A 24110-nucleotide genomic window follows, 5' to 3' on the forward strand; every position below is an offset into this window, starting at 1 on the left:
CGTTTCGTAAACGAACCTCAGGCATATTTTCGCATAGTGCATTTCATGGTCACAAACGTCAAAAAATTAATGGCCGTAAACGCACTTGTGTTCGATGTAAAGAATTAGGAAAAAAGACAAACTCGGAGAGGTATATTGAAAGTTCTTGGGAGTGTGATATATGCAGAATGTGCTTGGGCAAAACATGCTTTTAGGCTTTAAATTTCAGTTGCAAAAATTAAAAAAAAAAGGCTCTTTTCAGGGCCATACAATTTCAGGTACAGTTCTCTTGCACTTTCATGAAAACTTGTATAAATGTGGAATGAACAGCAATATGTATATAAACATAGATACATTTATGCAAGGGCACATTTATGTATGCATATATCTAGCTACAAATTTATATGAGTGATAATATACATATGCATATTTACCTATAATATATGTAGAAATAATAATATGCATATATAACTAAGTTCATGGAAAAACAATGACATTTATAAATGTTCTTTGAAACTCATACAATAAATAAAATCATAAAAAAGTCTATAAACTAAGGTTTATTCCTTACAAAGATGGGATCAAACAACTGATTAACAAAGGAAAAGACCCTCATTAATTTTGGAAAAGGAAAACAAAGTGAAATAAACTAAAATGAAAAAATAACACACCACATTAACTAAATAGCAACTTAACTTGAAAAGAAAGTAAGTACATGAAGTGAAATCTTAATCCTCTATTCAATAAAAGGAAAAAAAAAAAAAAAAAAAAAAAAAAAAAATCCTGTAAAAATGAAATTTGAAAAAAGAAAATTATTTATTTATATTATATTCATGACGGGGTGTTAAAGTAGCCTATTGTATATGGCAAAGTACAAGAAGATTGATGAAGGCATGGGAGTGATTTTCCCAATGAAAATTGCTTATTATTTACATTGCACGTGGTAATAATAAATATATGCATTTTGCTTAGCGGGGTCCATTTTATATCCTTTATAAAAACGCAGGAATATGTTGGTACTTAACAGAATTATGACAAAATATCTACTTTTTAAACCAGAGCTATTTTATCATAAATATTAAAAGCAATAAAAGTGCAGTTCAAATTAGTAGTAAGTATGAATTTAATCAAATTAGTAGGAAGTAGGAAGTAATCAAGTTGGAAAATAGGACTATATTTATTTTTAATCAAATTATTCCTTCCTATAAAAATGAGGGAAGTAAACAAAATGTGAGTCGTGATCATAACAAAGCCAGAAAGGTTTGTTTGTCTGACCTTCAAAATAGGTTATAAAGAACGGGGTCAAAGGCTAATGGAATCTTTGTTAGAAAGTACAAAGGATGTCATTCAAAATCTTCACACCTATTTTCTGCGTTAATGTATGTATGGATGTATGTAAGGAGGGAAGGAAATTGCTGTGAAACCGGAAATGTATTTCAGGCGATTCAGGTATTTTGAGGATACAGCTTAGCGAAGGGTCTGGATTTCAAAGAGTTAAATTGTTGATAATTCTAAAAATATTGCATACAGATTTACGAAAGGCATAAAAATGTTAACCGGGGAAAAAAAAAAAAAAAAAAAAAAAAAAAAACATAATTCAATTATTTTTAAAGCAAAAAATGCACTATTTACAAACAAATAAGAATAAAAAAACTGAGATCACTGAGCCAAGTAACAGAGTGGATATATATATACATATATTTATATACTTCTGGTGTGGCCGATTGCAACCAAAATACGAGTTGCACATCTACATGTTATAGCAGTTCTACATACAAAATTTCAACATTCTGAGGCTACTTGTTTTTTGAGTTATGCGAGATACGTACGTACGTACAGACGCCATGAAAAATTCTTTTAGAATTTATTTTAAATTAGTTTTACAATTTTTTTTGGTTGAAAAGAGTCCTTTATCCTGACCTTACATACAGATGTCACACAAAACCATCGTTAAATTGCATTCAATAGTGATGAAAATGAATATTTGTGTTGAAGTATGATGCTTGAAACTTTTTGCGATTACAATACTTCCTTTTTACTTTGTACAAAGAAGTAAAAAAGGAATAAGCTGTAACACATGTATATTATGTTTACATATATATGAGGGAATCAGAGTCAGAGCTGGAGCTTCCCTACTAACTCCACAGCCTTGATTACCACTAAGTAAGTAATTTTTAAATTCCATATGGAGACAAGATTGAAATCTGTTGCAGTGTCTCAAGAAGAGAAATCTGATGAAACAGTACCTAAAGTTGTCTGGGGACAGAAGTAAATTTATATGTCCCATTTTTGATGGGCCCAAAAATTTTCCGACTGACAAATATTTAATGTTCTTTGAAATATAATGTAGTATCAAAAATCTTTCTGAGAAAGAAAATTCGGCATTGTTTCCCAGTTGTTTGAAAGGAGAAGTATTAATATTTTATATTTTTAAGTGTGTTGAAATAGATAACTGGAATATTTTGAAAGACAAATTTCTCACATATTTTTCCAGTCTAGAATGTTTTACGTTTGATGATTTTATTTCTGTAACTTATCTTAAATTATGAGTATTTCAGCCAAAAGTTAAAATAAGGCTCTGTGTTGAAATTAACTGATCAAATCTTAATTGACGCCCTCATTCAAGGATTGCCAGAGCAACAGCATATATTGTTAGCAGTTCAGAATATCACTTCTCTTCAAAATTGGATTACCTTAACCAGGAAAATACTTCCATCATCAAGTTCCCTTGAAGTATCCTAAAGCACCAAGGTTTACCATTCCTAAACAAAATCGTCGTCCATATCCAAGACCATACTATTCTAGGTTTTATTTGCCACCACCACAATTTAGATACCCAAATTCACAGTACCCTGCTTTAAATTATTATCAACCCCTATCTTATTAAAATCAGTATTCAAATTCATGGTATCCTTACCTTAAATTATCATCAACCAACATATTCACAAAATCAAACTTTAAAAAAAAATGACAATATTTCAAATTCAGTATTCATTAGGGAAGCAGTAACTGTCTTGCTGTTATTGACACAAGTAGTCAAGTTAATGTAATTTCTGAAAGTATTTTAAATTGTATAGATAATGTTGAAATGATTGCAAATGAAACTTCTCAAAAGTTATTGTCTTTATCTGGAGGTTTTGCTGTTTCTAAATTAGGTAAGTTGTCATGCAGAGTTTCAAGAATAAGTAGAAATGTGATATTTTATGTTGTAAATTCTCATTTAAGTTATTTATTGTTGTGGTCATCTTGTGTTCCATTGTTTAAATTACAGCTGAACTTCAGTGACTATGATGCATTTCAATTTAAAAGAAATATAAGCAAAGTTATATGTTTAAGTAATCCTTTCAAGAATAATTTCTTGTATTTACTCAAGACTATAAAACTTGAAAAGGACTGTTTCAATACTGTTGGAAGAAATGAGTGTGAAAATTCCTGTATAGATAACCAGTTGAATGGGTTACTAAATAGACATAGTCTTATTTTTGCGGAAAGTTAATATAATGTAGGTTGCATAGATATTGAACCTCCAAGAATAGTATTAACTTCAGAACTTCCTGTGGCTTGTCGACTATATCAAGCATCCCCTAAAGATAATAGTGAAATTAAAAAAACAAATAGAGAAATTATTGCTTGCAGGTATTATTCTAAAACCATCATTTAGCCCTTATGCTGCCCTTGTAACTGTAGCATATAAAAGAGATTGATCGAGAAATGACTCAGTCCAGAAAAATTATTATTATTTTTAGAATAAGAGGAAATCCCCAAATTAAAAATAAGGAATAAAGAGGATATTATTAAATTATAAAGCTGATTTACATATTTTTATCTTGCATATTAAGATAAAAAATATGTAAATCAGCTTTATAATTTAATTTAACAATATCCTTTTTAATTTTTATTTTTTAATTTGGGTATTTTTTTCTCTCTATTCTAAAAAAATAATTTAACAATATCCTTTTTAATTTTTATTTTTTAATTTGGGTATTTTTTTCTCTCTATTCTAAAAAAATAATAATTTTTTTGGACTGTGCCATTTCTTAATCTCCTTCACACAGCTTGCATTACACAGATGACATAGTTAATTTAGAATCTAAACTCAAAATTTTTAGAATTAAAACCTTTCTGACCTAAACCAAAACGCTTAGAAATTGACCTTTTGTCGATCTTCCATATTGGATAAATGTACATTTAGCTTCAACTTCTGTGCTGCTTGGACACTCTTTCGCTATGCTCTCTTCCTATTGCAATGGTAACAAAAATGTAAATGTTCTGGAAATAGGCATGATTAGAGTGCCGAGTAAATTGTGGCCACAAATGTCAATTGAAACAAAAGTGAATATTTAGTATTACTAGACTGCTAAGTTTTCTAATTACTACAGATTCAACTTATTAGCATACTGTGCAATCAGAATTCTCCCTCTTCAGTATGGGTGTATGTTCTATATCTTTTTCTGTATGTCTATTTTAGTTTCAAAATGTCACAGTTTTTTTTTTAACTTAATGTCATAAAGAAATTTTAAATGTTTAAAGAAAATTGTCATAAAGAAAAAGTTTTATTTTATAATTTAAATGGAATAAAACTGCATTTGATAATGATAATATTCTATATTTTCAGAAAGTCCAAAAAAAAGTTTATACAAACTGTGATGAATTATTGTGTGAAAAATGTGAAAAGAAATCTTATTTAGTTTTTGAATATCAATTTTCATTGTTTTATTTTCTAGCTATAAACCTTTATTTTGTAATGAGCAAAAATTGTTTATTATGTGGAGAAGTAATGAATCGTAAAATCTGAATTTTAAGAATATATTACTTCCATGCAATTCTTGATAGATTGTATTGGTTAAAGTTTGCACTGTACAAAACTAAAATAACAAAAAAAAAAAAAAAAAAAAAAAAAATAGTTTCCATAAAAGCTGTTCCTGCAAAAAATGAAATTACATTCATAAGAATTTCATCAGATTGTTAAAAAGGAAGGACATATATAAATTTCTGAATGTATGTCATGCAACCTGTAGGCAAATTTTTTAATGAGGTATAATGAGCTTTTTATTTATTTTATGTTTTGGTACTTGATTGACATCAGCTGATATACACTTACAATTTGTTGAGTGCTTTTTGGCAAGTCAGCAGATTGATTAAATAGATTGTCTGATTTTTGGTGGTATTGTTTGACAGTCAAAATTGCATCAAACATCATATTATTTTATGCAATTTTTGTATCTGTTAAATAAGAAGGCATGAAACTTCCCTCAAACCAGTTCTCACTTTTTATGAGTAGTTACTGCATTTTCGTTATATGTCTTCTGTCATTGTATAATTTAATTCCGTGAGAATTGAAATACTCACAAATTTTTGGCAATTTACAATATACCTGGAAATATGCTTCTGCTTCATTTCTCAGCAAATATACATGATGCAAAATGCAATAAAAAAATCTGAAAGGTTTCAGCTTTTAAATTACATCTAAAGAGGCCTTTTTTTTTAATGTTTTTTGTGTTACCGTTGTATATTAAATATCATGTTCTTTGCACTTAAACCATAAAATTCAGTTCAACAGCAATGTCGCAAAATAATTTTAAAATGAGTATATGTTTAGAATTTCCGATGCATAGTTCCGTTCGCTGGAGATCCCCCCCCCTCCTTGTACAGTGTTGCCATTGCTTGCTTTTTAATCATTGAGTTTGTTAATCAAAAATTTGTTAAAGTTTTACAAAATGTGAAATCGATAATAAAACAAATTCCAAATTTGGGCTTTCTGATCATTCAAAATTGGATGGCTCTAGATACCATTGTTTTATCACAATGCGAGAAACATATTTAAATTTAGGCAGATTCTTCATTGTTTAATTTCTTCAAATAGCCATCTTTTTATAGATCACCTATTATCTGAACTTCTAATTATGGTAATTGAATGAAACTTCATAATTCCTTTATTTATGATATAAAAAATGTAATTTAAAAATATTTTTCAAAAATTCTCATTTTAAAATAATGTGGCCGTTAATGGGTTAAACTGAAGTATCAATATTCAGTGATACATGTAATATGTAACTTGTTTCAACTGCAAGTGATCGGACTTGTGTTGAATTTTGGAAATTCGTACCAACAAGCAATTTCCCAAATTTACATGATTTAGCTGTCTCATGTTATTGTAGGTTTGGATAAACATATTTTTGTGAACAAATTTTTCCTATTTTGAATATAATAAAATCAAAATATTCAAGACTAACTGATATGCACATAAAACACCTAATTTTTTTAGCATTTCAGGAATTAATCCTAATATAATATCTTGGTAAGAAAACTACAAATTCAAAGACCACATTAAGTACTGACTGTTTAATAATTATTTAGAATTAAATTTTTCAAGTTATTCGCTCTTATTTTATATATAACCTAACTCACCTAACCTTAAAAAATGTTTATTAACAATAAAACCCAAGATTGTACTTTTGTTTTATTTATTAAATTATTTTTTAATTTTTCATTACTCAGACTTCCGTGAAAAAAAATCCCACAGGTAGTCGTAATCTTCCCAAAAGGTTGGCCACCCCTGGTTTAAATGTGTATTTTGAATTATGTAATTATCTATTCAGTTTCTCAGTAACAAGTAATTTAATTTCTATAATATTCTTCTTACGGAATTATATTTTGTAGTAAACCTGTAAAATTGTCATTTACTGAACTTTAATTTGAAATCTAGTTTGTTTAGTTAGGGAAATTAAAAATTGCATTTTGATGAGAACCTTGTGGATGTGCTGTTTGGAACCTCATAAGTATTTTCATAAACCTGCCAGAGATTCTTAAAACCTCTCCAGAAATTTTCCCTCTCCAGAAATTAAACTTATTAAAATTTTAATTCTCTTTAATAAATAATATTATTATTTGTATACTGGATCCTTTTTCTTTGGGGGTAGGCATAAGTGTTAAGGAATAGATTAGAATTTCTAGGAATGACTTCTGAAAAAAAAAAAAAAAAAAAAAAAAAAAAAAATCAATGATTCCCCCCCCCCCCATTTTTTTGCAAACTGTGATTTGTCTTGCATGAATGCTACATGGTAAAAATCTGATGTGGGCACCACATTGACTTCCTTGTAATGCCTATTAAATTATACACATTTTTTTTTCTGCATTTCCATTTAAACCTATTTCCTCCTTAAGTTTTATTACAGATATATTTCTCATTCAAGTAATTCAGTACTCACTTTATGGCAAGGCAAAAAGCATAAAAACTCAAAACATCTTCATTAAAAATTGCAAAATACAGAAAAACATGAAATGCCAAAAAAAAACCTCTTTATCTCCAGCATGTGGAACTGTGTATCGGAAATCCTAAAGATATGTTCATTTTAAAATTATTTTGCGACATTGCTATTGAACTGAATTTTATGATTTAAATGCAAAGAGCGTGATATTTAATAAATAAAGGTAACACACAAAACGTTTAAAAAAATGCCCCTTTGGGCATAATTTAAAATCCCCCCCTTTTTTTTGTGTGTGTTTGTTTTGTAAGCATTAGGTAGCAGTAAATGTTTTAAAACTGTGCAGTTAGATCTTTATTGCAGATTCAAAATAAAACATTTTAATGCATAATTGATTTATTTATTAGGTTGGATGGGAAGCATGTTGTCTTTGGCCAAGTTGTAGAAGGAATGGATGTAGTGAAAAAGACAGAGTGATAGTATTTGGTGGCAACGATTTGAAAAGTGACACGCCGCTTATAGGGTTACGCTGCAAAATTACAAAATGAAAACAATAGTCCTTCAGGGACAAAGCTCCTTTGGACTAATTATCAGAAGATTAGAATTTTTTGTTGGAAAAAGGATTACTGAGAAAAAAAATGATGCAATGTGGATATATGTATATTCTAATTCAGGGGTCCCGAAACGTTTTGTCCCTAATAGCACATTCTAGAATATCTGTTAGACGGCGGGTACCATTTACTTTTTCAAGTATACATGCACATAAATAAATAAATCGACCACATTTCATTTTGTGCTAGTGTCTATGTTGGACACAGTTTCTATTGCACTAAAAATGAGAAAACTTTCATATAGAATTTTCTAAAAAATAAAAATTTTTTATTATGATCGCATAGCGGCGGGCACACATTAAAAGATTGGCGGGTGCCATAGTGCACGCGGGCATAGGGTTGGGAACCTCTGTTCTAATTGATTTGACATTTAATATTAAATAATAATAATAAAAAAAGACCATCTCCTTCTCCATTAGACCTCTTCTCATCATATGTTTTTGGAACTGCATCTATCAGTTATTGATTTAATAGCAGATAATGGTCATAAAAGTAAAGATAGGAACATTATTTTTAAGGTATATATAATTATATATACAGTCAAAAGTTGTTAATCCGGACTCGTTGGGACTTCGGCGATTCCGGATTATCGATTTTTCCGGATTATAGATCATCAGTTTAAATCTCGTAAGATGGCATGCAGAAATTCTAAAATTAAAAATATGAAACCGTAATTTATGAAATAAAGAACAATTATGATCTAAAGGGTATCAAAATTTACAAAAAAAAAAAAAAAAAAAAAAAGCTTAATATTTATTTCTTCACTTTATTAAACATTTCTTTCAATGTAAGTTGTTTAAGTTTCTTCGTTTTATGTGATAATACTTTCTCTTTAATTCTATAAACAGACATAATTTCTTGTTCAGTTACAAAGTTCCGCTGTTCAAGTCCCATTAATTGCTGTGCCGAGAATACCGATTAACTTGTCAATCGAAATTTTTTCGTTTTCGCTAACTTCTCTGTCACATTCTTCATGTCTTTATCCATTTTTTGCAGCAATTCCACTTTTTGTTTGATGGACATCGAAACATACTTTCATTTTGTACGATCCTTTTGGAGCTCCAGAATCGGAAATTCTATTTGACATAATCGGAAGTTCAAGTTTACTTTTATAGTATTACTCTTACAGTCTGCAAAAAATAATAAGCCGGATCCAATTCGAAAATTAAGGAACAACGCAATCATCAACATTAACTGAAATAGATAATTAGATAATTTTAGCTTATACCATCCGTTATACATAAAACGCACACGTGAAAACATATTCTGCACTTGCACACACGCATATGCGCAGACGTAAAAGGTCTTACACGCACGCGTAAACGCTTATGCGCATGTGTCAATGCAGCGCATGCGCAGAAAGATTTTAGCTTTGAGGTCTGGATTATAGATCATTCTGGATTATGGGTGTCCGAATTAACGACTTTTGACTGTATAAGATTTAGAGAAAATAAATTGTGTTCTTTTTTCTTTATTGCATTTATTAAAAAATATTGTTATTGAAAATGTGAATAGTAAAAATGAAAATTGAATTCATAAAAAAAATATGAAAAAAATGAAAAACGAGCTATTTTCATTTTGACTTATCTTCTGATGTAATTTTCTAATGTTCATTGCCAAAAATTTAAGTTTTTTTCCCCTTGTTGTCTTTAAAATTAATTTTAAAGCAGATCACTAGTTTTGAACTTATTGATTCAAAAGGAAGATAAAAATTGTAGTATATTTTTTGGAAAGTGAATGTGGTTTTCAGTTCATCATGGCTATTAATCAAATAATATTTTATTACTGTTAAAATTAGGAAAGTGTTAATTTTTTTCAATTTCATGTAAATTGTTGTAAAGTAGTGTGAATGATGTAAATTTTTATTGTTTAATATGTGTGCAGTTATGTGCTATGGTGGGCAAAATTTAGAATCATTGTTTTTAGAAATTTGCAGTATTTTGAAGTATTAAAGTCAAATTTGGATCAGCTAATTTTTCAACTATGAGCTATTTATAATATGTAATAAATTCTGTTTGAAATTAAGTTTTCTAATCCAAGAGTCTTGAAAACTTTTAAGTGATTTTTTTCACAGAATGTGATGTATGTGAATGACTTAATGGCAAAACAGATTTAATTTTAATTAATGAAATTTTTATACCATGTTCTGTGTTGAGTATAGTTTTTAATTCATTTGTTACTAGCATTATGGTACTAGCATTGCAGTAGCAGCATTTTCACGCAGTATCTTCAAGCATAATCAAGCTGTCTGCAATTCCTGTTCATTGATGATTCTCTGTACTGTTTTCAAAATCAGGCTTTACTCGGATGCATATTGTCATTTAGGTGATGTTATTTTGTGGTGTTAAATGGCAAAAGTATATTTTATATATGAAAATGCACAGAATAAGGTTTTTCCTCCTTAAAAACTGTTAATTAAAAGTAACAGGGAAAATAATTTACATATTCATTATAAAGACATTCTTCCATTAAGTAGTCAAATAATAACTTTCATTTAAACCTGATTTTTCAAATCTGTGCTAGAAATAGTGACTTCCTTCTCAACAGAACTTTTAGAATTTGACACACATATTTATTACTTCAAGTAACTTGTGAGCGTCTACATAGTCAAAAGGTTCATTTTCATTGTACATATGAGAAATCATTCTCATGATTTGAATATCATGAAAACAAATAATGAAATAAATCATTACACAAATCAAAGTATATAAATATAGAATTTTGCAAAAAAACTTAAGTATTCAGTAACTTGGTTTAACTGAAACATTAAATTGCAAATTTAATAAACTCGTCAAATATTAAAAGCGGGTTAAAATTCAAGATAGTCAAGGCAGTTATTTTGGAAGTTAAATATGCTGAAATTTTTTGTGGCAGGCACATCTACATAAGACTAAGATCATAATGGAACTGGTTTTCATTGAGAGGTATCCCTGTATTGTTTCTGGCAGATGATTTTAGTTTATAGAGAGTGGTTTTTGTTGTCTTAATTAGAAATTGAAAAATATTTAGCTATAAAAGTTAATGTTACTAGGCATAAATAATTGTTTAGATAATTCATGTCAAACACCATTAAATTTTCTCTGAACCTTTTACTGAAAAATTTTATGATTTTAAGATATAGAGATGGAATTGTATGTTTTTAATATTTATTGTGTGTGTTTGAGAATTTATAATTATTAGGTTTTTTAATACTACCATTTATTTTAGGTGACGCTACTGCAAAAGATATTGATACAGCTATGAAATTAGGAGCTGGCTATCCAATGGGCCCTTTTGAATTGCTGGATTATGTTGGCCTTGATACCACAAAATTTATTATTAATGGTATGTAATAATAATTTGTTATTAAACCTGTGTTCACTTTTATAAACATGATGAAATTTAAAGTAGCATTTTTGATGTTTTGTAATGAATAACTTCCTTTTCTGTTTTATAAAAAACACTGTAAATAGTTATCATACTTTAAGAAGTTTCATTCTTTTTATCATAGAGTTAAAATTGCTTTTTCATGATTTATGGCAATTTTTTAATATTTTGGTATACAGGAGAACAAAATTTTCCATATTTGTTCCTTTCTTACAAAATCACAAAATTTGTTTAGCTTGATATCTTTATGTATATTTAAGATATAAAATATGTTACTCAAAATTATTAACTTTGATTTGGCAATAGTCCTTTTTATCCCCCATTTTAATTTGGCTCTCCCCTTTGTTTATAATAATTTTTCTGTACTGCATCTTTAAATTTCATGCTTGCTTACATAAACCTTCTGTATTGCAATAGCTAATAACCAGTTGCAGACCAAGAATTAAATCAAAGAAATTAAGTTTTTAAATACTACTGCTACTATTGCAGAGCTTTTTTCTTCTACTTTGCTGGTGCTAAGATGCATTACTTCATTGTTTCACTTTGTCTGAAAAAATGGTAATGTTATGAAAGATTATGGGGTGTTTCTTGTACCCATAGTGAAGTGTAAACGAGAAATGTGTGCTCAGAATTTTTCTTCAAGAAATAAAATTTTGTCTTGTTATCTATGCCAACATCTGCAAGTTACTTCTTCTACTATGCATTCCATCTGTATACCAGCCATATCTAAAACCATCTTGTTAATGACTAAAAAAAAAAAAATATAGAATATCAAGAAATAAAATTTTGTCTTGTTATCTATGCCAACATCTGCAAGTTACTTCTTCTACTATGCATTCCATCTGTATACCAGCCATATCTAAAACCATCTTGTTAATGACTAAAAAAAAAAAAAATTAGTAGCTTCTCTTCAAAGTATCCTAAATTTATTACAATTAACCCTTTCCAGCGCGCTACCTTTTAAAGTCGGGAGTTTTGATAAAAATTAAAAAAAAAAAAAAAAAAGGGTAGGCAGTCTAATTAGGCCTAGAGGAGTACACAAGTAACATTTTGTGAAGATAGCACTTATCGTTTTAATTCTGTGGGTGTGCCCAGGGGCACACACTGATTGAATAGAGCTTCTGAGTGAATAAAAAGTGCTGAAATGAGCATTGTTGTCAATGATCTGACCGATGAGATGTGGAGAAACAAAGAATACAGACTCTCAGTTGTCCTAGATTATCGGTGAGCCCGGTCTGGGCACACCTAGGGTTCGCCGTTTGATTTTAGGCAAGATTTCAAGGTAAAAATTTAAAACTAATATAAAATAAGGAGATTAGTTATACAGCCAAAAAAATAACATCGAAATTTCTTTTCAAACAATTCCTTTTATACCCTAAAAAAAAATCTTGACGATTCCTTTGAAAAATGAGGGTTTTAAAAAACTAAACATGCCTAAAATATATGGACTGCTTTGTGTTGAGCTGCCATCTACTATAAATAAAGAAGGTTCAGAGTAACCTATAAATCCTTTTTCATTCAATTTTTCTGTGCATACAGAAGGAAAATTTTAGGTGTGTCCAGACCGGACACACTGTGCCGCAAAGGGTTAACAGAGGTCATCTACACAAAATTATCATATATATATATATATATATATATATTTCTAACACATGTAATTTATGAATTATATTAGATAGTGCCACTGTCTAGGTAAAATGGACTAAAGGATAATAGACTTTTTTTTTTTATATATTCTTGAGCATTTCACAGTAACTATAACAATGTATAATAGGATAATGTATTGTCATAATGAGACTATATATAGTTTGTAATAGTATTCTTTAATATATGATGTGCAGTGTTATACAGTATGGGTTTCTTTGAACACTGTGTGTTAGTAAATTTAATATTTACTATTAAACTGATATCCTCATCTGAAACAGTGTCTGATATCATGTTTGAAAAGTAGCTGATCAGTTCTGTTATACTATTATAATTTTTAGCATTTTGTGGCTTATGTGATTATATAGTGTACAAAGGCTGCATGTTTTACATACTTTTAAGATATTACTCAATTTATATATGTTTTTGTAATTCATGTTAAATTTATTAATATTTTAATATTTCAAGTAAAAAAAATTAATCAAAGTGTTTCCTTATGATAATATAAAAAATGCTTAAGTATTGTTTAAAAGCTCTGAAAATGAAATTGATTATCTCTTTTGATTGTTAAATCTGATAAAAATTATCTTAATATCCCCCTGAAGTTAAATGTATCAAAATTTAAAAATGCTTGTAAAAGATTAAAAATGGTTTTGTAAATAAATTTTTCATTTTAATTTTAGAATAAGTAAGAGCATGTGAATTACTTTTAGTAGGAAACTGTTGTTTACATGACACGTGAATCTCTGAACTAAATAATCAGAATCTTAAAAGTATATTAAATTTCTATTAAATGTGGGGGGGGTGAGAACAGTGTAAGGAATCATTTGTTATGGAGAAAAGTCTTATGTAAAAAAATCCCAATATGAGGAAATGAAAATGTGTTAAAAGGTAATCAATATAAAAAATTTATCCAGCTTTAAAATTTAGTTTGATTGTGTTTGTGATGAATATCAGACTGATAAATTGACAACTTTCCCTGTGATAAACTAATTGCTTAATTATTTGTGCTTTTGCAGTTACACTTAAATCTATCAATATTTCATTGAATAATTGTTTATACATGCAGTATGTGATAATAATAAATCATTTTGTTTTGTATGCTATAGGATGGCATGAAAAGTTTCCTGATAATCCACTTTTCAAGCCTGTCCCACTTCTGAATAAGTTAGTTGCAGAAGGGAAACTAGGCGTTAAAACAGGTGAAGGCTTCTATAAGCATAAGAAGTAATTAAGTTTTCAAAGCAATCATTGTACCTGCATTTCAAGAAATATAACTTTTGAAGGATCTAAAATGTTTGAAAACAACATAAAAATGTATATTTTTTTTACTTGAAGCATTTCTTAATCAAATGTTTCGCTTGCTTATTAGCTGGCATATAATAATTTATATACATTTTGTATGGAAATGTTCATTTTTATATATGAATTATTCATATTGATGTACGATATATTTTGAGAGTTAAGTGGGAAAAATTAGAAAGTGGCAATTTTTAAAGAAAACTCATATTGAAATAATTTATCTGAATTTCTATATTTTGTATTTAAATAAAATATATTTTTAATATATGCCTTGCCTTTTGTATTATTTCTTTCCATATTTGTTTTCTTTAGCAGTTTTTTTATGTCTCTTTACATTTAAAATTATAAAGCAATTATACAAGGTGTGGCTATTAATTTCCAGGACTGCTCTAATAACACCAGAATAGATGGTGTGAAAAACATAACCTTTTAATATGTTTCGAAGTAATCCCCATCTGCCGTAATACACTTCTGTGCTCGGCTGTATAAGTTGTAGAAACAACTTTTAAAGTCTTCTTTCGGAATGCTCTTCAATGTTGACGTCATGTTCTTTTTGATGTTTTCAACATCCACAAAGCGTGTTACTTTGATCACAGCTTTGAGTTTGGAAAACAAAAAGAAGTCTGTGGGGGGCCAAGTCAGAAGAATATGGCAAATGGTGCAGCTCCCTGACCTCATGCTTGACTACTGGCAATGCAATGTGGGGGACATTGTCATGCAATGTCCCACACATTGCATTGCCATGCAACGTGATGTCGACATTGAAGAGCCTTCCGAAAGAGGACTTTAAAAGTTGTTTCCACAACTTATACAGCCGAGCACAGAAGTGTATTACGGCAGATGGGGATTACTTCGAAACATATTAAAATGTTACGTTTTTCACACCATCTGTTCTGATGTTATTAGAGCAGTGCTGGAAATTAATAGCCACATCTTGTATATTACTATAGAAGATAATTTTTAACCATCAAGAAAGATAAAGTGCTATTTCAATTTCATATTATTTAATTATTTTCTTACGATGACCATATGCTGGGGCTGCTAAAAATATTTCAAATCAATTTCAACTGATAGAAATAATGTACTATTTCATCACCATATACCGTATAATGTACTATTTCGCCTTGAACTAACAGTTGTCAAACATTGTTCTTAGAGGAATTAGTATGCAACTCTTAGGTTCCATTCTACTTCCTTAATAATTCGAAAATGATACAAAACAAAATCAAAATTTGAAAGAATTTTTTAATATCATGTGGACTCCAAAATTAAAGGTCTAAAATAATTGATTGAAGATTTTCTTTTTTCTTTTGCTGATGTTATCAGAAAATGTTACAAATATGGACTGAGCTCAGTTTAAATGTAAGTAATGCAACTTAAAGGACTATAAAGAAAAATAATTTGTCAGTCTTTTTCAAGGAAGCCTCATGCATTTCTAATGTCCATTGATTACAGAAATATATGTACATTTCAGGGGTTGAATGATATTGTTTTACATCTAACTGCTTTTGGTGCTTTGACTTGCTGCAGTGTGTGCTATAGTAAAGCAAATTTTGAGTTGAATCTTAAGTATTAGGTCATTGGGAAAGTTCTATGCTTTTTCAGATTCCAGGATATTTTCTTCTAGTTATTTTGCTGCTACTGATAAGGAATGACCTTGGTTGAGGCAGATATTTAAATATGGTCTTTTCTACTCATACTGAATAACTTTAGCATGTGTTGTGATATAATTTATTTTCAATGCAGTGCTAAGATTGGAGAACTAAAACATTCATTTTGCTGTTTTAGTTTAAAAAACTCAAAACTGCTAGTCAGACTGCTGGTAAAATTTGTGCAGTATGTAGACAAAGTGCTGTTTCGGATGACACAGTCTGAAGTTGTTTTGAGAAACACGTAAATTCTAAGATTTATGTCCACTGTTGACAACCATCCTCCATAAGCGAGGACTTGAAAATTAACTTTTTTTGAAAATGCATGTTATACAGTTCAGGAGCTCTCAGACAGACTAAATATTGACCATTTGAAGAAAATGGATCCATAAACTGTTATGATGTGTTTGTACCTCATGCTTTAAGAGCAGAATATGCTTGCTCAAATTTTGGCATTATTTTTTTATTGAAAAGAGATAAAGAAGCTCCTCTTTTGAAATGCTCATTACTGGAGATAAGGATTCGATGTTATACAATAATGTTACAAGAAAAAATTCATGGAGTAAATGAAAAAAACTCCCTTTAATAACACAGAGAGATGGGCTACATTTAAATAAATCTCCTTTTTTGAAATGGCTGATTACTGGAAATGAGAAGTGCATACATTATGTTATAAGAAAAAGATCATGGAATAAGCGAAAAGAACCTCTTTTAATAACATTGAGAGGGGTTGTGCATTCTAACAAAGTAATGTCTTGTGATTGGATTACAAAGGAATTGTATATTATGAAGTGTTGTTACTAAATGAGGCAATTTATGAAAAACACTATTCCCATATGCCATTTTAAAAGCTGGAATTGAAGTAAACGCCTAGAACTAACCAGTTGTCAAAGTGTTGTGTTCCATCATGACGATGCTCGGCCACATGTTTCGATGAATGTCGAACAAAGACTTACTGAGTATCGCGGGCTATTTTTAATATCCGGTCACTTCAAAATTCTCTGAACACCCTGGAGTTTACTTTCTTGAAGACTGTCGAACAGCACCTTGATAACTTCTTTACAATTAAATCTAATGAGTTTTTTATAACCACTTGCGCTAAAAAGACGTGCTACGCACGTCGAGATGCTTTTGTCTCAAACCGCGAGCGACGTGAACACCATGTCGATAGGCATTTATCGCAAAAATGGAAATAACATGGTGCACACGTAGCATAACGACGAGATTGTTTATTTCTCGAGTTACAGCTCTGGATTGCACTCGCATACGCAGAGCGGTGTAAATGAGACACTTTATCGCTTGTTATATTGTACACGGCACCGCAATCATGAAGTTTAGTCACAGCGCAAGTGGTTGAAAAAGGAATTTTCCAGCTGCCAAAAAGATATCCAAAACTCATAGAACTAATTGGTGCTCAATGTGATTCAATGAAATTTTCATATACACTGCCCTCCAAAAGTTAAGGAACAGCATGTTTTTCAAAGCTCAGCAGTACAAAAATGTCAGTAACATTTAAATTCATACTTTATAAGCATGATAGTAACAAAATTTAAGAATCTATATGCGAAAACAGTAGCAACCACTTTTATTTTATACAAATGAATACTTGTATATGAGTTGGAGAAAAAATGCAAAAACTAAGTTTTGTTCATCAGTGTTGATCTTCAATTGTTATTAGCAGTTTCGTTCACAATATCCTGGAGAGTCTATCAATGTTCAGAAGAAGTCGTTTCCCCGATTCGTTGAAGTGGCGGGCAATCGATTAGATGGAAGTGGAGGTGTCACAAGCTGATGATGCTAGACGTCTCGTAGTGTGGTCTACTGACTATGGAATCAGTTTGAATCTGAGGATTTTTTGTCTAAAAGACATATTCCAGGTAGACCAAGAATTACAACACCTGCGGAAGACTAGCTCTTTTGGCCCGAAGCAGAATGAATGGCCAGCTCAATCTGCAGACTTGAATCCAATAGAGCATTTTTAGAAATACCTTGGGAGACAGGTTGCTGCTTTAAGTTTTCCTCCAAGGTCATTAGATGAGCTTTAACGAGGGTTACTCTGTGTCTCGTCATTGCTGCCCATTTCACTTACTGACAACTTTATTAACACCATGAAACCTTGCTGCCCCCAATTTATTGCAGCTAGGGCTGAATGCATTCCTTATTAGAACTCATTTTTATAATGTTACTACCACATTTTTCGCTCAAAAAACAGTGATTTACTGTTTCTCCAAGACTAGATTTTTCTGCCAAGAGTGCATTTTTTTGCTGTAATTCATGTTTGTATTGAGCTTTAAATACATTCTGTGTTGCATTCATTAACGAACTGATTAGTGAACATGTCCTTTAAATTTCTTGTTTCTTCATTCTCAAATTAGATACAAAAAACATGCTGTTCTTTGACTTTTGGAGGGCAGTGTATTTCATTTGTTTTTATCATCAGAAACCCACAGAACTTTTTGGATGACCTATTATAAAACTGCTTAAAATTTTGCGGGTACTTTAGTTGGCTGGAATTTTGATTGCATAGTTGTGTTACCATTTTCAAATCAGTGGTTATCAGTAACTGAATACCAAGCTAGTTGATTGTCACTCATTTTATATTCTGAAACCAGAAATAATTTAATGAATCCAGTTTTTAGAATAGTGAATAAGAATTTTAAAATTCAAGAGCAATCACAGTCAACAGTCGGTGATTGTGAGAAATAATCATCAATGATGAATGATACAAGGTATTTTCCCATCTTAATCATCAGTAAATTGTGAAAGTTTGATGAAAACTATTTAACTTTGTAAGGATAAGAAATGAAGATGAGCAGGTGGCTTATATATTGAATGCAAAAAGTCATTAGTCATAGTAGCTTAAATCGTGTGATGTTAAAGACATACAAAATATAGCCTTCCATATTTATTAAATATGTTGCATGCTATCAAGATATATGTGAGGCGCTCAAAAAGTATGTGTTTTCAATATACATTATTCTAATATGTAACATCTCTTGTAGTTTCTTCTCAAGCTAGTTATCTGTATCCTAAAGAAGGTGAGAGTATTTTAAAAGCTTATAAAAACATGTGTCGACCTTGCAAATTTACTGGAAAATATGTTAAAGAAATTTCCAGCCTATAATTTTCTGATGAGTCATGAGACATATTAAGGCATTATAATGTCAGGACATATTAGCATGTCTGTCATTTTACAATGCAACATGATAAATTGATGGATGTTTCTAGCTATTTTTGTGATATTATGGGAGTTGATTTAAACAAAACAAAATGAAATTTTTCTAACCATGTTACAAGAACAGGTTATAGGTTATCACTGGTAAACAAGCAATTGCACGGTTACAATTTTTTATATATGTAGATATAGATAACTTTCCATTTAATCTTTGTTTCTTTATCAGTCATTCTTTTAAAACTTCGAATCTTTATTAAAACACATGGTCCTGAATGCTTTTCTGTAATAAACTACCAACCTACAAATTGATAAAGTGAACGAAACTTACACAGAATAAAATTATCAGGTGTTGATACTGGTAAAGTTTATCACAATTTTGAATGAAGAAGAAATGTTAACCAAGATTTTGCAATAAAAACTTTTGATGAAATTTTTCCTTTGAGGGCAGTTAACTGTTTATATTTTCAAGTTAAATCTACTCATGGAAAGGAAACTGAATTCAAAATTTACTGAATTCTTACACAAGTTCATGCAGATACTTAAATAAAAAAGTAGTAAACCTTTTACATCGTTTTTCCTCATTTATTTATGTATTAATATTTTTACTGCATTATTAACAAATCCGAATAATGTACTTAAACCTTTTCTATATGTATTGTTTCTCAACTGAAATTATTTAAATTCTGCATGAATAGCCAATATTACATCAAATCCATCATTTTGAATGTTCTTATAACCCTGTTGTATATGATACAATGGAAGAATCTAATCCCCTCAACTAACAAGGGAATACTGTATTTTCATTGTGGGTTCTTATTTCCAATGAAATGGCTAGACTAACTGGAATATTTTAAAGTGCTATTTCAATAGTTCTTAAAAATTCCTGTATAATAAAAGGACCTTATAAGAATTACTGTATTTTTACTTGCCTAATTAACCTTCTGAATGATTACACTTAAGCTGTATAGAAATGTACTTTGTAAATATATAAGTACACTGTAAGATATTCTTAAAAAAAAAAAAAAAAAAAAAAAAAAAAAAAACTCTTATATAAATGGCTGAGTAGGTAAAACATGAAAGCTTTCATGGTATCTACTAAAGTAAGTTCCTAGTTGTCAGGGATCTTGCATTCATTCAAAGGAGTCTCTAACATTAATTATTAATAATAATTAAGTAAGCATACTTTGTGTCTTAAGAACTCTTTGTATAATATACTCTGGAAACAGTACATGTCACATACTGGCCGGTGACTTAATGCCTTGTATCAGACCAAGTCTTTTAATGGTGTCCTATTTAACCTGGGCAAAACATTAAGATATATTTTTGTGGATGGTTAGTTCATAACATCTTATAAAGACATCATCCTATGTTAATTCACTCAAGCAAAACAACACTAATTTGTTTTCTTCAACAGTACAATAGTCGTTGCTTCCTTTTACATTTACCTATTCAAGTATTATTTCAGGCAAGCTGAGGTAAAATATTTTTGCTCTTTGAAAAGCAGTTCTATAAAAAATCAACATCAATTCAAAAGTTGAATTTTGTCTAAATTTGTCTACTGGCATGCTTTTACCTAACAAGGCATAGATTCAATAAAATATTCCAATCTACTTATTATATCATGATTCCACACACAAGATCTCCATTTCTTGTAAATTTTCATAATAAAGGTGATGTTGTTCATAAACCTTTCTCCAATTTGAACCACAAATGTTCTAAAAGATTTATGTTTAACAAATCTGAAACAACAATAATAAAATGAATTTATCGCATTTCTTGGATCCATTCTTTCATGGTGTAACACAGAATATTTATTATCCTACAACAGATTATTTTTTATTAGGGAGTAACGTTCACCACAATAGAGGTGAATTTTATCAGTTACAATGTTTAAAGTGTGAGCTATCAAGATTTTTTTTTGGGGGGGGTGCAGTATTTTCTCAAGAAAATACTATTCAGAACCATTATACTCCTCCATTCACTTGGATACATCCCAGGTGATAAGGAACTTTTGGTAAATGTTGCATTAGTAAACATATTACAAAAGATTTAAAAAAAAGTGAGATTATTTAATTTTAAGCAGTCAATGATAATTATGCATTCAATCTGAGTGCTAATAACAATTAATAGTTATAAGCATATGAATATGAATGGACCTATGGCTGTGCAAATCTCAAAGGACAAGATGAATTATGTGCTCAGTGATTTCAGTTACATAAATAATTCCCTAGCATTACAAACATGGCCATATAGCCTGTTTCATTTTGGCATCAGCTGGTGTGTGGCCAGTTTATATATCACAGATGGCTAGAAATGCCACTTATTTTGGATTATGAGGTATTAATGACTAAATAGCATGAACAACCTACTAACATCATTACTTTAAATATTACTAAGATGCCTTACCATAATAATATGGCTTTTGTTAACATTAGGAAATCCTTTGCTTTTCCCATATTGAGTCGAAATACTGAACAGAAAGATTCTATTATAATGTTCATAGGTATTGTATATATATCAGGACTGGCAAAGCTGTTAATCACAAATTTATTTATCTATAACAATATTATTCATTTTTGAGCATGAGTAGATTGTGACTTTGTTTCTACCCAGTAGTTTTTGTTTATAAAAAGTTTCACCAACTCTGCTGTATATCATTCAAAACCTTGGCATAAACCAAATATACAGATTTATATAATATAGAAATTATTTTAATGTTTCAGCTGATTAGCATATGCAAAGCTTCATAGATACTTTAAATACAATTTAATTGAAAATAAGAGTACCATTAAAAACATAAAAGAATTATTGGAAGCTTATTATTATTGCAGTACCCTTGCCATTCTGCTAACTGGCCATGTCTGTTGAGTATATATTTTTAATACTACCTTTTTTATTCTCTACTATGTCACATAATAATACTAGCAAGTGAGTATTTAAATGGGAATTGTTGGCGAGTGCAGCTGAAAGTTACATTGTAACACAAAATTGCGAAGCCTTCAATCAAAATCAACGTTTTGTGACACCTTTAATTTGTTTTGAATCATCTTTCAATTTTTAGGTTAGTCTACTTATGAATTATAACTATTTTTCTAATTTTATCTTCTGATCGAAATCAGTTGTTTTATTTCAGTTGAATATCAACCCATTGTAAAAGACATAAAAAAATAGAGTTTTCAAGCAAAGATCTAGTTGCAATTGTACAGTTCTTGATGTATCAAAAGAAAAACGGAAAGTTGTAATTATGTTGAGCAAAACAATTTAAGACAGAATTACCATATCAACAATTTGGAAATGTACTTCCGAAAATAACTGTCAAGGTTAATCTTATGCTAATGTTGATTATTTGAAAAAACAAAACTGTGGACATAAATGCAAAGATTATGGAGAAACACTTCAAACATATTCCTCTTACAAGAGACACCAAAGAAGCAGTAAATAAAACTTTTGATGATATTTCTCTTGAAATGCTGGATAATATGTTTCTGTCATTTTTTAACAAGTCATGCTGGAAGAATGAAGGCTCCATTAATTTTAAGCTCATCACACATACAGGGAAAGCAGAGCTTCAAAACCAAGGTATTCTAACCACAAGTTTAAAATGCAGTAAGGAAATTATGAAAAATCCAGAAACTATCTGAATACTCAAAATAAAAATTAAGAGTAATATTTTTAATACATTGTCTAAGGGAGCTATCTTCCCTTTCGTTTTGGCATTTTGTGTTGATTCACTTTTGAAATTGTTGCCACCAAATATTAGAGCACTGTATTATATTTAAAGAAATTAAATATCGAAGAGTCTGCATAAATGTATGTATGTTTCTCGCATTGTGATAAAACAACAATATTTAGACCCATCAAATTTTGAATAATGTACGTATGGGGCATCTGGAAGCCCACATTTGGAATTTGTTTTATTATCTATTTTATATTTTGTGAAACCTTTAACGAATTTTTCATTAACAACCTAAACAATTTAAAAGGGAGCAATGACAACACTTTACGGGGGAGGGGGGGACGACAAAACATTTTTATCTCCAGCATGCAAGACTGTGTATCAGAAATTTTAAAGATATGCTATTTTAAAACTCTTTTGCAATATTGCTCTTGAACTGAATTTTATGGTTTAAGTGTGAAGAACATGATATTTAATAAATAAAGGGAACATACAAAATGTTAAAAAACGCCCATTTGAGTGTAATGTAAAATCTGAAAGCTTAATATATATTTTTAAAATTTAATCTAGTTTTTTGAAAATAAATGTTGTGTTCTATATTTATTTTCTTTTGCTACTATTATTATGGGACAAATTAAATTTATCAACTGCTACTATTATTATGGCAGAGAGGAAGTATTATCAGATTAAACTTATTATTTTAATGTTTTTAAGACTAATAAATATAATCTACTCAATTCATAACCCCTCCAATTTTCAAAATTATGTTTTGTATCATGGCTTCCTTGCCCTGAGTGAAAATTTTGACTAGCATAGTCAAGAATATGTACTTGTGTCTAAATAATTATAGGAAGGAAAAAATATTTCATCAGAACAGACTTTTTACATTAACAAAATGTGTTTAACATTTATTCTGTGAAACAGTTATGGCTCACTAAAAATGTTATTTCTATACATGTGTCAATATTTTTAAAGCACTCTGAAGATGCATTTTTTAAAATTAAAATTTTTGATAAAAATCTGAAAACAAAATAGGCACTAAGCAAGTTTTTAACTTACCAACCTGATGAGGTAATAAACAATTTTTTAAATGGTTGAGCTTTTCTTAATTAGGCATTTGCACAAAGTTATGACCTAAACTTATCAGTCATTCAGCTATCTCATCATTAGAATACTGTCCAAGATGCACCAAAAAGGACTAATGCCAAAGCAAGGAAAAGACAAAACATAAACAATCAAACTTTACAGAAGAGTTGAAGCTACTAATTCAGTTTTCAGAACTAGTAAACTGAGTATTAATCTTTTGCAAGCAATAAAAACACTGAATTATAAATTTTAAGCATTTGCTTCATTTGCAGCAATTAAATACCAAACTCTTCTTGCATATGCATTATAGCAGTGAGTAGCTCAGAAATGAAATTAAAGTTATTATCCTAATTTTGCATACTGCCAAGTCAACGCAATTATATAAATGTGTCCACAGTATCTCTATAATGAAGAAAT

The 24110-nt window shown here is 29.7% G+C and overlaps 1 protein-coding gene across 1 annotated transcript in view; it reads left to right on the plus strand.

The window, feature by feature from the left end:
* Positions 1-14374, plus strand: part of LOC118194392 (hydroxyacyl-coenzyme A dehydrogenase, mitochondrial-like) — a 50964-nt gene extending 36590 nt beyond the window's left edge. The window contains exons 7-8 of the mRNA XM_035365541.2: positions 11003-11119; positions 13915-14374. Of these exons, the coding sequence (XP_035221432.1) occupies positions 11003-11119; positions 13915-14036 (239 nt within the window). The 3' untranslated portion in view covers positions 14037-14374. The remainder of the gene's footprint in view (positions 1-11002; positions 11120-13914) is intronic.
* Positions 14375-24110: the final 9736 nt, after the last annotated feature.

This window comes from Stegodyphus dumicola, chromosome 7 (assembly GCF_044657685.1).
Source record: "Stegodyphus dumicola isolate Sdum_Otavi_A_Nest chromosome 7, ASM4465768v1".
NCBI classification, from domain to species: domain Eukaryota; kingdom Metazoa; phylum Arthropoda; class Arachnida; order Araneae; family Eresidae; genus Stegodyphus; species Stegodyphus dumicola.